The 18234-nt window shown below is 28.7% G+C and overlaps 3 protein-coding genes across 3 annotated transcripts; 1 reads left to right on the top strand and 2 right to left on the bottom strand.

Annotated features, from left to right (window-relative positions):
* Positions 1 to 6367: 6367 nt before the first annotated feature.
* On the top strand, positions 6368 to 10503 carry LOC113856619 (AT-hook motif nuclear-localized protein 5-like). The gene is made up of 5 exons (XM_027488523.1): positions 6368 to 7614; positions 8398 to 8465; positions 9097 to 9228; positions 9313 to 9471; positions 9812 to 10503. The coding sequence occupies exons 1-5, from the start codon at positions 7146 to 7148 to the stop codon at positions 10040 to 10042; spliced, it is 1059 nt and encodes a 352-aa protein (XP_027344324.1). The 5' UTR covers positions 6368 to 7145; the 3' UTR covers positions 10043 to 10503.
* LOC113854252 (probable glutathione peroxidase 8) lies at positions 10232 to 13255 on the bottom strand. The gene is made up of 6 exons (XM_027485155.1): positions 13134 to 13255; positions 12539 to 12615; positions 12398 to 12459; positions 12081 to 12199; positions 11292 to 11459; positions 10232 to 11201 (listed from the first exon to the last, which is right to left on the bottom strand). Exons 1-6 carry the CDS (start codon positions 13185 to 13187, stop codon positions 11169 to 11171), a joined length of 513 nt encoding a protein of 170 aa, XP_027340956.1. The 5' UTR covers positions 13188 to 13255; the 3' UTR covers positions 10232 to 11168.
* A 924-nt stretch (positions 13256 to 14179) lies between these two features.
* On the bottom strand, positions 14180 to 17224 carry LOC113853683 (probable phospholipid hydroperoxide glutathione peroxidase). The gene is made up of 6 exons (XM_027484201.1): positions 16958 to 17224; positions 16782 to 16858; positions 16022 to 16083; positions 15548 to 15666; positions 14508 to 14675; positions 14180 to 14417 (listed from the first exon to the last, which is right to left on the bottom strand). The coding sequence occupies exons 1-6, from the start codon at positions 17195 to 17197 to the stop codon at positions 14388 to 14390; spliced, it is 696 nt and encodes a 231-aa protein (XP_027340002.1). The 5' UTR covers positions 17198 to 17224; the 3' UTR covers positions 14180 to 14387.
* Between the last annotated feature and the right edge of the window lie 1010 nt (positions 17225 to 18234).

Raw genomic sequence — 18234 nt, 5'->3', positions numbered from 1 at the left:
GACAAAGACTTCATTTTATTATTTAAAGATTATTAGTTTAAAATCATATTTATAACTTTTAAAATAACTAACAAATATTTATAAGTAAGTTAATAGATCTAAATTTATATATAAAACAATGAATTTAAACCTTTAAATAAATCAATAAATATATAATAATAAAACAAGATATTAAATAATTAATATAATAATATTTTATTATATCTAATTTTAGTAGGTCTGTTTATACTAAAGTATCACTCTTAATTGAATAACCTTTGAAAAGAAAACTTAATTTAATTTATTTAAAAATTAGATTTGAGTAGAGATATGTTTAATGCGAGACTTTAACCTATTTCATCGTTAGCCATCACTTTTTAAGTATTTTTATGCCTAGTAAATCGTAATTTGAATGTGTTTTTTTATCTTTAAAAAATGTTAATTTTATTTAAATTTTTTTGTACAAAAATATATTTTATGATTTTATTGAAATATCTTTTCTTCGTTAGAAAATTTCCATTAAGTAGTGATGTGACAAACGAGTTATTAACAAAAAGCATATCCTAATTGTATTATGTTACCATTAAGAAACAAATCTAACCACAATGAATAAAAACAAGTGTTTCAATAGCAAAAGTGCGTTATAATTTGGATGTGGGACGTAGAAAATTCTAATTAGAATTTGGATGTTATAACAATAAGATTGGATAATATATGCAATAATCAGAAATAAATTTAATGTATAAATATGACAAAAATATATATAATTGTATTTATTTGTTAAATGTATCACTGTCCTCCACATCTACGCTGTTTCCACCGACATCGTCCTTTTTAAAAACCCGTTCACAACTCAAACCCCATTCCAATTTGTCCACCCACCCCCTCACAATCCATAACATAAATGCAAGGAAAATAATCCAATACAATATATTTCTTGGATTAAAGAGTACTTTTTTATGAAATTTAAATTATTATTCGTGTTTATATATATCTTTTACCCAACAAAATGGTTCTTTTGATGCCATAAAAGAAATATAAAATCCTATATTTGAAGATTCATTGGGATACATTTGAATTGGACAAACCGAGAGTGAAAGAAATGGTGTATTCTCTAACAAAAAGTATCAATATTCGGTGGTATTATAATCTTTTACGAGTCAATGGGGAATGGCAGTGAAAAATAAAAGCAAGAGGCAATGGAACCTAAAGTGTGGGAAATATTCGAGCAACTACAAAATCTTATGTGAATTTTTAAACATTTATGTGTTTTATTTATGTTACAAGATAGTGTCTCTCTCTGTACTATTAACGTGTGACAGTAATATAATAAGCGTTACTGACACGAGAGAGACGGTTATACAATAAGCATTGTTGACAAGTAACAGCCATACAACAGTAAGAACATTGTATAACATGATTCTTACAACTAAACTTGAAAATATATTTTATATCAATTTTTAAATTAATAATTTTAATTTTTTAATATTTTATAAATTAAAAAATATTTATATATTTTAATTAAACTGTTAACTTTCATGCATAATATCTTTTATGGTAATTTTGATTGTGTTTTAAAATTAAGAATATATAATATAATTATTATCATTAATTTTATATTAAATATATATAATTGAAAATAAAGTTTGATAGATCATAAATATTAAAAATATTTAATATATTAAATAAATTATAATTGTTAATTACGATGGATATACAATATTTTTTTAAGTTTATAAATACCGTAGCAATCACTTCTTTTGATATTTTAAAATTAAAAAATACTTTAATATATCTATTTTGATATTATTAAATATTTATACTTTATTTATAAAAAATACTTTAATTAAAATTTATCTATTTATTTAGTACTTAAAAATTTAGTCTATATAAAATTAAAAAAATTAAAAATTGTGAATAAAATGACATAAGGTTTTTTTAATGGAAGAAATTCAATAATAAAATATAATTTTTTATTTTCTCTTTATTGAAATTTCTTACTGAAAAATTATGAATACGTTACTAAGAAAGTTATTTTATTATTTTTATATAATTTTTAATATTTTTTTTACTTGTGTTAAATAATTATGTATATATATGCATATATAATAATAAATTTTAAGAATTGATTGACGAGGATTTTAGGTACTAATTTGGTAATACTCATTTTATATTATAAACAGCAACAGGTAAGATACTCTTTGAGATGAAAATAGGTTAATCTGTCTGACAATAACTTAGGTCTAACATTTTTAAAGTATAGTCCAGCTCAACATATTTAATTAATAGGCTTAATTTAAATTTTTAAAAAAATTTAATTAATTAAATAGGTCAAACATAAGCTTGAAAAAAAATTATTAGACATATTAAAATGACTTATTTCAAATTCATAAAATTTAGAATAGTATATTAAATAATTTTATATAAAAATAATATAATAATATATTAAATTAATTAAAATTTAAAATAATAAAATATTAAATTAAAAATCTTAATTATTTTATTTATAATTGAAAAATGTCTATCCTATATACCCTATAGAAGATAAAACTATGTTATTTGGAATCTTTTGCATATTATGTATGAAAAAATATTGTTATTTGTATATTTTAAATTTTTATTTGTTGCATTTGTTAATTTTAGGTTTAAAACTTATTTATTTATAATGTATTTGTTGATTTAATGTATAAGACTTTATGTTACTAGATTTAATGATTTATAAATTTATGTTTATTTTATTGTGTTTTTTGTATGTGTAGTGATTTACTTATTTAAATTTGATATGTAATTTGAAAGTGATAAATAAGAATATGTAATTTTATTATATATATTCAATGTATTGAATTATTTTTTTAATAATTTATTTAGATACAAATCTTATGACTTTTAAAAGATATACTTATTTAGATGGTTTAATAGTCTATTTATAAAGAAGTTTAATAACTTATTTAATGTCTTAATATTCATTAAACAGGCTAATAAGCCAAATCAGACATTTAAAATAGTTAAACTATGCTTAATAAAAGGTTTATGACAAATAATAAGTTAAACTTATGCTTCAAAATTATTAAACAAGTCATGCATATTTATATAAAATTTAACATATTTTCATCCATGGGTACGGTAGTATCTATAATTGTATTTGTGTTTTACAAAAAATACTTATATCCAATTTTATATCGGTGTGAGTAATAAATTTAATTATCATACTTGTATCATCTAGATACCAACATACTCATACTTACGTTTGTCTACAAAAACAAAAACACTTATAATGGGTTAGTAAAAGCTAATATACAATGAAAAATTTCTTGTCACGCGTGCTTTATCAAAATGGGGGATGAGTAACGACGAAATTAAATTGATTAATAATGATCAAGTCTCGCATAAGATCTAATGGCACTTATCTGAACAATAACAAAATTGTTCTACACTTGTGTGAAATTTTTCACACTGGATAACCTCTTGTGGTAGCTCTAGTAACAATAATTTATAGTTATAACTAATTTGAACGATGCAAATACTAAAAATAAGAGTAAGGTTAAAGTAAAAAAATTGAAGTATTCAATGATAATGAAGAGTATAAACACATAATCCATTATTTTTTTTAACTTTTTATTTATATATATATATATATATTTAATTACCTATATATATTCACTGATTCTTATTAAAATTTATGTTATACTCATTAGTAGGTAAATATCTTATTGTGTGCAATGTAAATTTTATGTGTACCCGTTATGTAATTTACGTGTTGTTATACCTAATTAATATACCATGCTCACTGTATAGCTTTTATGTATTTGTAACGCGGTGAGTAATATTTTTTGTTTAAATTAATATTACCATTGACATAAGCAATGCAGTTAAAATTATCTTAAATATTTTTTTTTAAAATGAGGTTAAATTTAATATATATATATATATATATATAATTATAAAAATAATATATAATTATTTAATAATTAAATTTGTTAATATTATATTAATGAATAGGTACCTCACAAATTTAATTATAATTTTTAAAAGAAATAAAAGCGTGTAACAGAAAAATATTAAATTAAAATAAAACCTCTATTACTTTTAAACAATTTTAAAAGATGCTTAATACTTGTAATTCAAAATATTTTTGTAAGATAATTACAAAGTTGAATGTGTTGTAACGTCAGATGACACTTGCTCTAGAAAGTTTTTTTCGTTCCTGTGGTACACTATATTTGTTTTTACTAAAATTACTTTACTTATTATTTTTATTTATACGTTACTTTTTATTTTAATATTTTATTTTTTAATTCTCAAGAAACAATACTATAAAAAGTGTAATATTTTTCAAAAAAGTATAAATTTCTTATTACAAAGGTTAAGTAAAAAAAATAAAAACACATATTAATACAATATTCAATAACACGAGAAAATTGTTATTTTGAGAACATTTTATTTAATAAAAATATTATAATTATTATAAAAAAATTATTTAGTTATAATTTCTTAAATTACAACTCACACAGTATTTTTTCATTTTTAATTTTATAAAGTTATTACTTTATTTATTTTATTAGATTTTAATTTTTTTATTTATATATTACTAGATCGTTTGTTTTCTATTTCTTTTTTTTTAAATGCGTTAATTTTTAATTATTTTTTAAAAAGGATATAAAAATTTAATAATTTTAGTGAAGTATAAAATTTTTATTACATGTACTAAATAAAAAATATACATTAATACATTATTCAATATCATAAGATATTTTAAATATAATATATTTCATTAAATAATATAAATAATATTTTATCAATAAAAAATGAAATATTTTTTTATCTCAAATCTTTATGTGAGAATTAAATTAAACGAAATTATAAAATTTATTTATTTATTTATTAAACAACAATATCTACTGAAATAATGTTTATGGGTCAATTCTTTTATTACATGTACATATCCAAAAATAAATAATTACCCTTAAATGAAACTCAGAGAGAAATTGCAACAGGCTGCAGAATGACAGTGATCACTGTTCACACTGGTCTGCGCTGTGAAACGACGCTGTACTGACATCTATGTAGGTACCTGTCCTTAAATATAAAATAAAATAAATTATCATAGATGAAAATAAAATAATTATTTTAGCAACACATAATTATTCTTTATATATATATATATATCCTTAATAAAGGCGCATTTAAAATTTTATTCAAGGGTGTGGTTGAATGTGGAAAGTATTAAAAATTTCTGTTTATTTAAATAAGTAATTTTTTTTTTAATTATATTTGAAATAACCATAATATTTAATTAATCAGAAATAATTAACTGTATCATAATGTTTTTAAATATTACTTTTAAATAATGTATATTATATAAATAATATTTTATAGTTGAAAAATCCACACTATTGTCCCAATTTTTTTGTTTAATTTTTTTATGTAGATTCCAAAAGTAAAAGCTCTCTTCCTCCTTATTTCTTCTCTTTCACACGGTCAAACCTCCTTTCCTGAAATTATTCAAAATTGTTAAATTATAACACAACAATCTAATTTAGAATTTACAACAATACTTCATAATAAACATATAAACTCAGATCGAATTATATATCTTTTTAAGAAACCTTGTATAATGTACCGTGTTACAAATTATACCATATTATACCATATTATACATGAAAAATATTTCAATAAACACATAATAAAAGATTATTAAATAATAATATTTTAAAAAACTATACAATTATCAACTATTAGATTTTATAGTTTTTAATAAATTGTATATATGAACATTTATTTTATATCTTCAATTACATATAACAAATCATTATTACTATTTTCTTATGTACAATTCGTTAAATGAAATTAACTTTTTGAATAAATAATTAAAAGTATATTATATGATAAAAATTTTAAACTTTTATATTATATTTATTAATAATAAAAATTATTATATTAAATAAAATTTAAAATAAATTATTAAAACTTTAAATTCAAATAAATATTAAATTTAAAAATAAATAAACAACATAAAAAATCACTTAATAAAAGAAATAATTTATAAAAATACTCTCATTTTAGAATATTCTTAAAATATACATTATTTAATAATAATTTTTAAATAATGTTATTTAAAAATTAGTGCTATATAAAAGGTGATAATCAGCATAACACAACAAGTTAACAACCAAAAATTATTTTCTCAATAACAAACCCTCAGATAATTAGATGACTTTATATAAATTGGAAGTTAAAGATTTTAATGTAGTCCCTCCAACTCCACTGCATTGCATTGCATCTGAAGGAAAGGGTGACACAGACTACCCTAAGGCTAAGAATGAATAGGAGCCAGAGAAAGGACATAGGTTTGGGTACTTTGGTAGGCCACACTTTCCCTCCAATGCCCACAATTCTGCCGTCCCTGTTAGTCTTCTTTTGTTGTTATGTTTCTCTTTTTTATTCTTCTTCAGATGCTCAATCTCATCACTCATTACCATTAACCACACAATTCAATTACTAAAACAAACCCTCTTTTACTTCCATTTGTTACACACACTTCACTAACCCTCTTTAATTCAAAAAGCTCTTATTTTTATTCATTTTTCCCCTTCAACTCTCACTCTGTCTTTTTTCACTCCCCCCTCTTCCATTCTTCTGTCAAAACCCTAGATTTCACATCTGGGATTTTGTTTTCAGACATGATTTTAGGAACTGCCAGCTTGCAAGTCTGAGTTTTTTGTCTGCAATCCGAGCTTCTCATGTTCCTGCATTTGTTTTGTAAAACATCATAGTTCCCAGTGACCCTTGCCATCAATGATGATACTTTTTGAGTCATAAAAACTACTTCCTTTCTGCTGGGTAGCTGTATTTGATCTTTTGCAAGGGTTATTTTAAGTGAAGCAAAACCTTTGTTTCGGCATACACTTACCAATGTCTTCGAGCTTGTTCATGAATATCTATAGAGCTATGGTGCTTTTAGATAACTTTCTTTTTTAGTTGCTTTTGGGTTAAAAATCTTAAATTTTTTCATCATTTTTTGTGTCTTTTGCTTTTTGCCCACTAGGGCAAAACCTGTTTTAGCATCCTCACTTCTTTGTTAGCTTAGCAAGTTGGTTTTGGCGGAGTTTAACTTCTAACATAGTTGCACAGGTAGTAGAAAGTTTGTGTAGTTAATCAGTAAATGCATGGATGGGAGAGAAGCTATGGCGTTCTCTGGTGGCCCAGCTTCATATTACATGCATAGAGGAGACGTTGTAGGGTCTGGTTCTGGAACACAGGCTGGGGGAGGGGGGTTCCAAGCTTCACCTGGGTTCAGAGCTTTGTCAAATGCTGGCATTCCAGTTCAGTCCAATGCTAGGGCTCAGGGTGGTTCTGTAGGTTCCAGTTCCACATTTCCAGTGGAGCCTCCTCAGGCTCATGCCAATTTTAATCATGGCATTGGCATTGGTGCCCCTCCAGGGGCAACCTCAAGTGAGCCTGTGAAAAAGAAAAGAGGGAGACCTCGAAAATATGGTCCTGATGGACCAGTTTCTTTGAGACTGTCTCCAATGTCTGCCCCTCCTAATTCTGCACAGGGTTCAACCACACCTTCTCAGAGGCGCGGTAGAGGGCGCCCACCAGGATCTGGAAGGAAGCAACAGCTGGCTGCTTTAGGTGTGCTTGTGTTAGGATGATATCATTTATTGGTTATTGTGTTTGCAATGTGTTAATGATTTCTATATATAGTGTGTTTTATATGGAAATTTGCTCTTCAGTAGAAGATGGTATCTATGTTTCTGATAAATATCCTGTTGTTAAGCTTTATACTGTGAAAGCTCCATTTTATTGTCATTATTATCAACTTAGGAATAGGAGGTGGATGATGACTCCGTGTTTTCATGATGCTAAAATGTATTTTAAAATGCATTTTTTGTGTTGCTATTGTTTTCTATTTCTGGACGCCTTGTACTCTCAGTCTTAAATTCTGTTTCCTTTTTCTTTTGATTTTATATTCCTTGTTTTTCTTATTCTTTGCCATTATTTTGTTCTATTTTGGTGTTCAGCCCATGCCAGTTGATTGACATTCTATAATTTGGTTTCTTTTCATATGATTACTTGTTAGTCATAAATTTTACTACAAAATCCCTGAAAGAAATACAAATGATATAAATAGATTTCCTGGAGATTATAGGACTGGTTGAACCCAGGCATGTGGTAGCAATTATTGATATGATCTTTGATGTTAAGCTTGTGTACTGACTGCATTAATAGCTTGGCAGTCCAGGTTCATATTTCTGGATTTAAAATAAATGAAAAATTAGATGCTAGAATTTTCACTTTCCCTTCTCATGCAACTTTTATTTTTGGTTCGTAATTAATGGTAGAACAAGTTATATTTCTTCATTTATGTTCTTGAAAGTCTCTGGACTTTTAACATCTTTGTTTATCACTTCCCAGGTGAATGGATGAATAGTTCAGCAGGATTGGCCTTTTCACCTCATGTTGTCACCATTGGAGTTGGAGAGGTAGTTAAACTCTGTCTGTTCATAAGCAGTATGGTTTTCTTATTAATCTTGAATGTGAAGATGTTGAGGGAACTGTATACTCTAAAGAGGATAAAATTGTCCATAGGTTTGTGTTTGCTATTATGGTCAAATTTTATTGGCCCATTACTCTTGTGTGGCACTTAAATCACTGTTGATGTCAGCATAGGAAAAATTGATTTGCTCAGTTTAGACAATTTACCTACGGTGACTTGAAGAGTTGTGGTCAAATAGTCCATACTTCACACAGATCTGAAAGATTTTCAGAAAAGTGACAATGAGGGACTCTTTTTTTACCAAAATAAATATGCTTCTTCATTTTTATTCAGGATTTTACCCAACAATTTAATTTACCAATCATGACATACAATCCTCATGAATGGTTTATATAACTGGAAATTGTTGAATGCACACATGGATGGAGTTGTCACTGACTGGGTTTGTCAACAGGACAGGAGTGTAAATTGGTGAAGAATTAAATGCTGATGAGAGACTACTTGATATAAACATCTATTTTTAATTTCTGTTTTCAAATAAAAAGCATAATTATTTTATTCTTATCAATGCAAATTAATTCAGTGTTTCCTGGAATGATCAATTTTCATTGTTTCAGGACATTGTGGCTAAGTTGTTGTCCTTATCACAGCAGAGACCAAGGGCTCTGTGCATCTTGTCAGGCACTGGGACAGTTTCTTCCGTTACTCTGCGACAGCCTGCTTCTACCAATGCGAGTGTAACTTATGAGGTTAAACCGTTAAGGCACTAATAAGTTCTGCTTAAGGATGGATCTTATGGTATATTTAAAAACTTTATTTTTTTGCTTTTACAGGGACGATTCCAAATATTATGCTTGTCTGGTTCTTACTTGGTTGCTGAAGATGGTGGACCCCCCAATAGAACTGGTGGCATTAGTGTTTCACTTTCTAGCCCTGATGGTCATGTTATTGGTGGAGGCGTTGCTGTACTTATTGCTGGAAGCCCAGTGCAGGTATATTGATCGCTATAAAATCTACTGACTACTGTAGCCTTAAAGTAGTGGTTATTCTTAACTTTGCATGCTTAGTTGTTTATTCATGCACTTAGTGCTGGAACAATATGTTAAAATCAAATTGGAGATAGCCATATACGAATGCTAATATAGTTTCAATGTAGCTTAGGCCCGTTCATCGTTCTTTAGTTTTCCCGCTTCAGCATGTGTAGGGATGTTCTATATGCTAAATGCTTCACGTTTTTTCTGCATCATTGGATGCTTCACATGCAAAGCAAAACAATATCAATAACTGAAAAACCCAAAAGTAGTTAGACATTGAAGGCTTTGCTTGCTGCAGGTAGTATTGTGCAGTTTTGTGTATGGTGGCTCAAAGACCAAGACTAAACAAGTGACAGCTAACAATGATGAAAGTTCTGAGCCTCAGGACAGTGATAAGTTAGCTTCTCCAGCCAGTGCCCCTCCTATTCAAAACTACATCCCTTCTGCAACAAACATTTGGCCTGTATCACGACCGGGAGACCTGAAAAGTGCGCACACACATACCGGCATTGACTTGACTCGCGGATGAAAATTTATCTTGGAAGAGACATTGCAGTTTTGTATATACCTGTTGTAAATGAACCTGAGCTTGTGAGCATTTGTGACTCTGCTTGTTATTCCCGTTGTTGGTTGGCAAGGTTTGCACTAACACATGCTGAAACAGATGAATTATTCAGGGTTAAGTGGTGATTCTTGGCATATCCAAAAATGACTGGAGTTGAGTTACCTAGAGGACTATAAGCTCAATTATTTGCCTGAGACTGGGGGCCATTAAACTACTTCATTCTTGGTCATAGTTGATTTGGTTGATTCCTCCACAAAATATGCAGACTTATGGTGCTTAACTGCAACAGTAATCCGTTTGTTTTGGTGCTAGTACACGTTCTAATTTCCTAGTTGCTTATTCAAGCCCCGGCGTGCAAGCTGGCTTTTTAATTACCTATTACAGGAATGTTAATTTTAGTGGCATTATAAGCATAAATGCCGAATAAACCAAGACCACCCATCACTTTTTCAAGTCACGGAATGTCATCAAATTTAATTGTAACAATCTGTAGTTAAACGCGAGAATCCAACCCCTAAATTTGGCGTGCACCTCACAAACTAAACACCATTAAACTTCTCACACGAATAAACTTTCATTCGATTTGAGACAATGTTTTTAAAAAAAATTGAAATATATGTATAAAATATAACATGTAGTTTGCTTTGTGTCCTTTTAGATTTTCCTAGTGCTAATAACGGTCAATTTGAGCTTCAATCACCTTTCCTCACAAATACGTTCACCACCATTGCCACTACTGATTTAGGGGGTCACTTACTCTTTTATCAAGGCTATATAATTAAAAATACATAAATGATTAAAATTGAATTTAAAATTACGGGATATATTTTTCCACGTGACCTTTAAATATTTTTTTTATGTCAATGATTCGCATATGACAGTATGTTCAAATATTTATTCTCTCATAATCACAATAAAACAGAGCATTATCAACCAGGCATCATGAGTATAAGCATGTCTTGTTCAGTTAGTCAAAAACCTGTATGTACAACATTATGGCTTCACAAAGGGAACATAATAAAAGTCAAGCCTCAAAGACAAGATACTTTGACATTCACACCATTCTCTCTTTCCAGCTAAATCATTGCATTCATACAACAGCAAGTAGCTTACGGATGTCATGCTACAGAACAATTATAAAAAATGGCATAAGAATTAGCATAGGTTATATGAATTTCTAGAATAATAGTGACATACACAGTACTGTCTTTACCTCAAGGCTAAGAGGAGATGTGGTGGGATAATAGCGATCTACCACTTGCCCATCCTTGTCAACAAGAAACTTAGCAAAGTTCCATTGAATATCATCACCAAAAATTCCCCACTTACCTGATTTTAAGAATTTATACAAAGGAGCAGAATTGTCTCCATTCACTTCAATCTAACAATAACAGAAGAGAAGTGCATGTCACATTTCTTCAAAGAATTTAGAATAAGTTAACTACACAACAGCAGCAATAATCATGTACTGTTTCCGGGTTTAGAAGAAAATTCTTTTATTATTTATCTATCTTTTATAAAATTCAAGACAACGTTAATTATTATATTTTTACCTAATTCTTAAATATTTCACACAATTGTTATACATGAGAGAGAAATGACAATGGTGGTTATATAAAGAAGTTCGAAATAATTTTAATATAAATAAAGATATTAATTACATTTCTTATTTTGTGTGCTGTCTTCCAAAAGACAGATAAAATAATCTATTTTATGAAAACCATTGATTGGATATTCTTTTCCATACACATGGAAGGGCTTAGGATCGACAATAACAAAGCAAAATAGATCTCATGCCACTGCAAACACACAACTCACCCAGGGCAATGACAATCATTAGACATAATGCAAAGGCACGAATTAAATCTCTAGTATACAAGGTTCAGATAGGAGTATAAAAAATTGGAACTTGGAATAGAACATCTAACTAAAATTTTGGCACTTGGGAGTGCGCAAAAATAGAGATTAGAAGTAATCTTTCAAACCTTATATGTTCAAGTACCTTATCAAAGATGGGGAATTCAGATTTAAAGCGAGTGCAGACGAACTCCACTATTTGATCATTGCTTCCGGGTTCTTCCTCACCAAATTGATTACATGGAAATGCCAGAATCTCAAGGCCTAATGAAGCCATCAAGTGTAATATTAAAAATATATTTGGAAATAATAAAAAGAAACACGGTGCTTCATAGAGTAAGAGGCAATATCAATATACAAAAGCAGGTTCCTCCTTTTTAAGTTAAAAAAAATAAAATAAAGATGAGTAACACAAGCTTGAAACAACAAACACAAATTATAAAACATGTAATAATTTCAAACCTTTGTCTTTGTAATTCTCATATAGCTGATTCAACTCCACATAATTTGAGTTGGTCATGCCACTGCCTCAATCCAAAAAAACAAAAACTTTAAAGTTGTCATGTTGATGACAATTTCTGGAATAGTTATTGATAGGGATACCATTTGGAAGCAACATTAACAATCAGCAGGACTTTTCCTTTATAAGTGGTAAGATCCACATCATGGCCCTTAGCATCCTGCAAGTCAACGGAAAGCATTTAAGCATTATTATTCACATAAATAAACAGTTAAACACCTTCATCTTCATGAGCTTATATAGGCTACTGCTCACTTCATATGGCTGGCTTAGTAAATTTTATTTTCTAAACCACATCTATCCTTCGATCAAGACAATCTTGTTCCAGTAAAGATCCATAAGTGACAATGCATTAGACAACCTTGTTTTTATTCCTAGTATTTAACGCAACTAGATAAATCAGTTGGAAGAGCCTCACACTAGTTTGTCTACGTGATCGATGATAAAAACGACAGGTTCTTGACATGTTTCAGCGAATAATATATTTTTATTTTATAAAAAAAGTTATTATTTAATATCATTAATACACTAAACTTTTATTCGGTACCTGTTGAGTAACTTAGACACACCTTAAAAAACCTGATGGAAAAAAACATTGCAATAGAAGAAAAAGTTGGAATTTAAGGTAACAAACGGCCTAGTTTATCGAAATAAATCAAAGGAGAGAAAGAGAGAGACCTTGACAGCAAAATCATAGATGGACTTTGGATCCGTAGAGGATTGGGTGGTCATGGCGGAGAGCAACAAGGGAAGACAAGGTAGAGTTAGAGTCAGAGCTAGAAGCTGAGTTGAAGTTGGAATCGAATCGAATCGAATCAAACACAAGTGCTTCTGTTGTCGTTGTGGATGTGGGGTACTGAACAATAATTACATTATTATATTTTAATATCAGGATTAATTTACATATTCAATAATATAGTCTCATGAAAATGAATTTGGCTCTCTCATGCTTTTAAATTTAAAATAATATATTTTATTAAAAAATTAAAAATTTTTAATAGATCGCATGACAAATGGATATTTATTTTATAATAAAAATTAGACTTATTTACTTTAGCTTCTCGACTGCAATTGATGTTTGATTTTAATCTTTTAACATATTAAAATTTTATATCATTATAATTACGTTTTTTTATTCTTACTTTTTACTTCAATGTTTTAGATTCTCATTTTGTATTCAAAATTATTATAAATTAAAATATTAAATTGAGAGATAATTAATATTTTTAAAAACTATTTAAATACATTTTTAAAGTAAATAAATTAGTCTAAACTTTAGATGCATTTAGATAATATTTAGAAAGCATTTATTGATATATCCTTTGGTTAAAACTTGTCATAAAATTATACCATAATTGATCATAAGTTTATTAAATAAATTAAAATGACTTATTTTAATAAATTATTAAATAAAATAAAAAATTATACACTCCTTTGATTTTGTACGTGTATTTGTATAGTTTACTACCAAATATTTTCATGTTCACATCTTTTCACTGGAACAAACAACCTCTCAACAGAAACATAAAGTTAATTTGGTGTAATTGTTATGAGCAAGAGCATAACTAAACAGGAGCTTACAAATACTTACAATTCTCACTTTATAAGCTAGTGGATTAGAGTTAATTTTGACATTATTTTTATCTATTTTTTTTTTTGGAAAAAACTATTCTTTACATATGGAGAATGTTGAAAGGAGGACATTTCAGAAATCATAAGACAGAAGCAAACAATGAAATAAGCAAACATTTACACTCACACAGCAGTAATAAGTACACAACCTCATGACTATAAACTAACATCGAAGGTTCAGAAGCAACTGTTTCGGTACATTAAAGAAAGGAAATTGCACCAACATCTGCAATACATTTCTTATTCATGGTAATATTCTAATCACTACTCGTTTGTTGGAAGCTCCAATCATTCATGGCTTCATGCATCCAACAACTTCAGTAAGTCCTTCTGCAGCATCAGTAAAACAAACATTCTTAGTGTATAAATTTCTAGCATATTTAGGCAAGATCATTGGTGCCATGTAACAAATTGTCTTACCTCAATGCTCAGAGGAGAAGTTGTGGGTGCATAACGTTCGACAACATTCCCCTCTTTATCAACAAGGAACTTGGAGAAGTTCCATTTGATACTATCTCCGAAGAGTCCACCTTTGCTTGATTTTAGAAACTTGTAAAGCGGAGCAGCATTGTCACCATTCACATCAACCTATATTAAATACAAATAACATGATCAACCATTCACAACATTTAACAGTTAAGTAAAATCTTGGACAAATAGAGGAAAGTGAAATATTTGTTCTAACTGGACCACGTTCAAAGCTATATGAGAATTGGTTTCCCAAATCCGAGATTTATCTTATTTGCTTAGTCATTTGGAGGTAGGTTACCTCGATAAAATGTTCCAACTTCCAACTGACCTCTCATATTTCAAAATCCAGTATTCACCAGACACACACACACACTCTAACTCCTCAAAGACATCACTGTGAGATTATTCCTGAGATAATGTAAAGACTAAGAAGCCCTCCCAACAGTTGTCTTCTCAAGGTTGGAACCTTGATCATTCCTTGGGGGTTCATCCAAGCCTTTGGTCAGGGAACTGGGATCTAAAGACAAGACATATTAAAAAAGAACCACTAAAATATAAGCTGAAGCCTGGAACTGGTTTAATGCAATGAAGGAAAATTAACACTGCGTCAAGCAAGATTAAAAAGTCTTGAAGCCAATTTATTAATCTCTGATTTAATGGTTCATGCATTAATGCATTACACAGCCGAGACTGAAAGTGTGGGAAGGAGGAGTCAACTGCTCTTCTATTAATCTCCAGTTTTTCATGCAAAGTTGATTACAAAAGCCCATTCAGAATAATGCTCAGGGAAACCTAAGTGAAGATTAGTGGATAACAGGAACCATATGTGACTCACACACAAGAATTGAGAAACACCCAAAAAAATTTGTATTCAAGGAGTCAATGACATGATCACAGCATTTCTTCTTTCAAGAATGTGGACATGGCACGGAGTTGATTTTGGAATGAAATCACAGGCAGTGAGAAATGAGAATAAGCATAGGTTTTACCTTGTCAAAAACAGGAAACTCAGCTTTGAAACGAGTACACACAAATTCTTGTATCTGTTCATTACTTCCAGGCTCCTGCGCCCCAAACTGATTGCATGGAAATGCCAGAATTTCCAGACCTGAATAAAGAAAACCAAGTCTCTTAGAAAGACAAAGGGACTCCACAGTAAGTTTGTTGCTTGAACCTTAAAATGACATGATGGTTATTCAAGTGTCACATGTAGAGCAAAGTAGTCCAATTAGTCTATAACCAATAATTATTTACAAAGGGTAAACTTAGGCCAATTTGAAGGCCTCTCAACAAGTATTGTGTCATATTAATATTCAAGTCAGTATATGAGCATTGACATTTGACACTTCCATGAGGAATAATAAGGTAACAACAATTAACAAAGCAGTGAAAGGGACAACAAGAAAGAACCAGATGAGAAGGAAAGCAATGGCAACAACATGAGAACAGAAGAGAAAACAGACCTTTCTGTTTGTATTTGTCATACAACTGACTCAGCTCTGTGTAGTTTGAATTAGTCAAGCCACTGCAACATAGAACGAACATCAAAGAATATCATAAGGATATAGTTTGGGAGAAAATTAGGAGTGAAAATTTAATTCATTTATCCATTAACCATCCAATCCATTCATGCATAAATCCAATCAACTCATCCAATTATAAAAATAACAATAAATGATTGGATTGGATCACCAATCAATAATAATGAACTATCTACAACATTTTATAGTCCATTAGATTATTTCAAAGTCTATTAGTTGAGTATAGATCTTACGTTTTATAGTGTTGTATTAGTACAAATAGTAAACTTTATTTTATAAAAATGTTTTTAAAAAATAAAATATTATATATTTTAAATGTATGCGCCAGATATCCATCTACAAAAAATGGTTAATGGATGAGTTGGATATATTTTTATTAAATAAATTATATATAAATTGGACTTTTAACACATTTTTAATGGAAAAAATTATATATTAATAGTTATATTTTACCCATTCATTATCATTCGGTTCAAATAATTGACAACCCTGGACAAAACTAAGGGAAAAAGCTCTCCAATTTCTAAACCCACATGATTAACTATAACCATATAAAAAATAAAGCTTGCACCTTCGAGTGAAATTATTAAAACACAAATTTACAACATCACAATTGGAGACCTAATTGTACTTTGTTATGTAAAGAAATTGGGGATAGAGAAAGATGAGAAATTGGGAGTACCATTGGGAGGCAACGTTGACAATCAAAAGGGCCTTCCCTTTGTAGTCACCAAGATTAACATCATTTCCCTTGGCATCCTGCAAAAGTAAAAAACGAAAAAGAAAAAGGGGGTTAATCTTCCAGTTCTGAAATTTAAATAGATATGCGAAGAAAGGGGTGAAAATAAGAAATCATACTTTAACGGTGAAATCATAGATTGATTGGGTGGCCATAGTGCAATATGTTGTGAAAGTGGATGGAGTGGAAAGAAGTGGTTTGAATGGCAGAGTGATAAATGAAGTATGAGAATAACGGGGAAGGAGGAGGGTAGGGTTGGGATTGGATAACAAGGGAAGAGATGAAAGAGGATGAACTAATCTAATAGGAGTTTTTGCCGTGCGGAACAATATGCGACTTGAATTACAAAGGCTTAGCATTTGCGATAGTTTTTGTTTTATTTTATTTATAGCGTTGTTTCTCAGCATACAGCGACACCCTTATTTGATTCTGGAAAAGGAACACGTTCATACGTCGACACGTCTCACGTGTCATGTGTCATGTTTCATCCGCATCATGGCTTACGTCATCATTGTTATTCGATTATAACTCGTAAAAAAAAAACATGTCGACTGTCAAATTATTATATTTTCTTTTTGATAAAAAACATTTTTCTTCCTTAATTTATTAGTTTAATTACGTTTTTTTTAATATTTTGTATATAAAATTACGTTTAATATGCTCTAATTTATTACAAACATTATAGTTTATATCTTTTGATGGAATATGCTGTTTTCATAGTATTTTACTAAAAGGTATATTCCAAAAGACAAAATATTTTATTATTAGTTTTTTTAATATTTTTTACATGCCCTAGTTTTTAACAGTAAAGATAGAAGATCTAAATAACATAATGACAAATTAATTTTTTAACAAGTGAAAACCATGTATTAAGTAAGTAAATAAGGATTCTCTGATAGTTTTACTTAGAAAAAAATCTAATAGTTTATTAAAGATTTTAATATGAAATATATTATTAAAAAATTAATAAGTAAATAATTAAGTTAAATTTAATAAATAACTTATGACAAATAATAGAATAAAATATATATTGTATTTAATTTTATGTATAAAACTAACAAGTTAAGATCATAAAGTGCTTTTTTTACCATTTTTTGAATTGATGAACTCTAAATGGTTTTTTCGTTAAACGTTATAGTTATAAAAATTTTATTCTCGCGAATTAATTGTACAAAAATTCAAGTGGCTATTTTCATTTTTTACAAAGAAACAATATATGATATGGTTTAAAAAATAATCAGCATAGATATTTTTCTAAGACACAACATTTGTAAGAATAGTTTTATATGAATAAAAAATAATTAGCTCATTCTGGAATATAACTAATAAAATGGTAATTACCATTTCAAGAAAGGAAGAATACGTATTAAAGAGAAGCATGTGACTCCATTTAACT

Source organism: Abrus precatorius, unplaced genomic scaffold (assembly GCF_003935025.1).
Source record: "Abrus precatorius isolate BTA unplaced genomic scaffold, Abrus_2018 Scaffold11, whole genome shotgun sequence".
Taxonomy (NCBI): Eukaryota; Viridiplantae; Streptophyta; class Magnoliopsida; order Fabales; family Fabaceae; genus Abrus; species Abrus precatorius.
This window is presented reverse-complemented; position numbering and strand designations above follow the sequence as displayed.

What these genes read in the sequence shown, in the direction of transcription:
- LOC113854252 (XM_027485155.1), bottom strand. Translation starts at nt 13,187, where the DNA reads ATGACCACCCAATCCTCTACGGATCCAAAGTCCATCTATGATTTTGCT. An exon ending in AATTCCCCATCTTTGATAAG is followed by an intron (nt 11,460 to 12,080) that starts GTACTTGAACAT and finishes TGTTATTGTTAG; the next exon opens with ATTGAAGTGAATGGAGACAA. An exon ending in CATCTCCTCTTAGCCTTGAG is followed by an intron (nt 11,202 to 11,291) that starts GTAAAGACAGTA and finishes ATTGTTCTGTAG; the next exon opens with CATGACATCCGTAAGCTACT.
- LOC113853683 (XM_027484201.1), bottom strand. Translation starts at nt 17,197, where the DNA reads ATGCTAAGCCTTTGTAATTCAAGTCGCATATTGTTCCGCACGGCAAAA. An exon ending in TCTATGATTTCACCGTTAAA is followed by an intron (nt 16,859 to 16,957) that starts GTATGATTTCTT and finishes TTACTTTTGCAG; the next exon opens with GATGCCAAGGGAAATGATGT. An exon ending in TGACAAATACAAACAGAAAG is followed by an intron (nt 15,667 to 16,021) that starts GTCTGTTTTCTC and finishes TTCTTTATTCAG; the next exon opens with GTCTGGAAATTCTGGCATTT.
- LOC113856619 (XM_027488523.1), top strand. Translation starts at nt 7,146, where the DNA reads ATGGATGGGAGAGAAGCTATGGCGTTCTCTGGTGGCCCAGCTTCATAT. An exon ending in GCAACAGCTGGCTGCTTTAG is followed by an intron (nt 7,615 to 8,397) that starts GTGTGCTTGTGT and finishes ATCACTTCCCAG; the next exon opens with GTGAATGGATGAATAGTTCA. An exon ending in TTGCTGGAAGCCCAGTGCAG is followed by an intron (nt 9,472 to 9,811) that starts GTATATTGATCG and finishes TGCTTGCTGCAG; the next exon opens with GTAGTATTGTGCAGTTTTGT.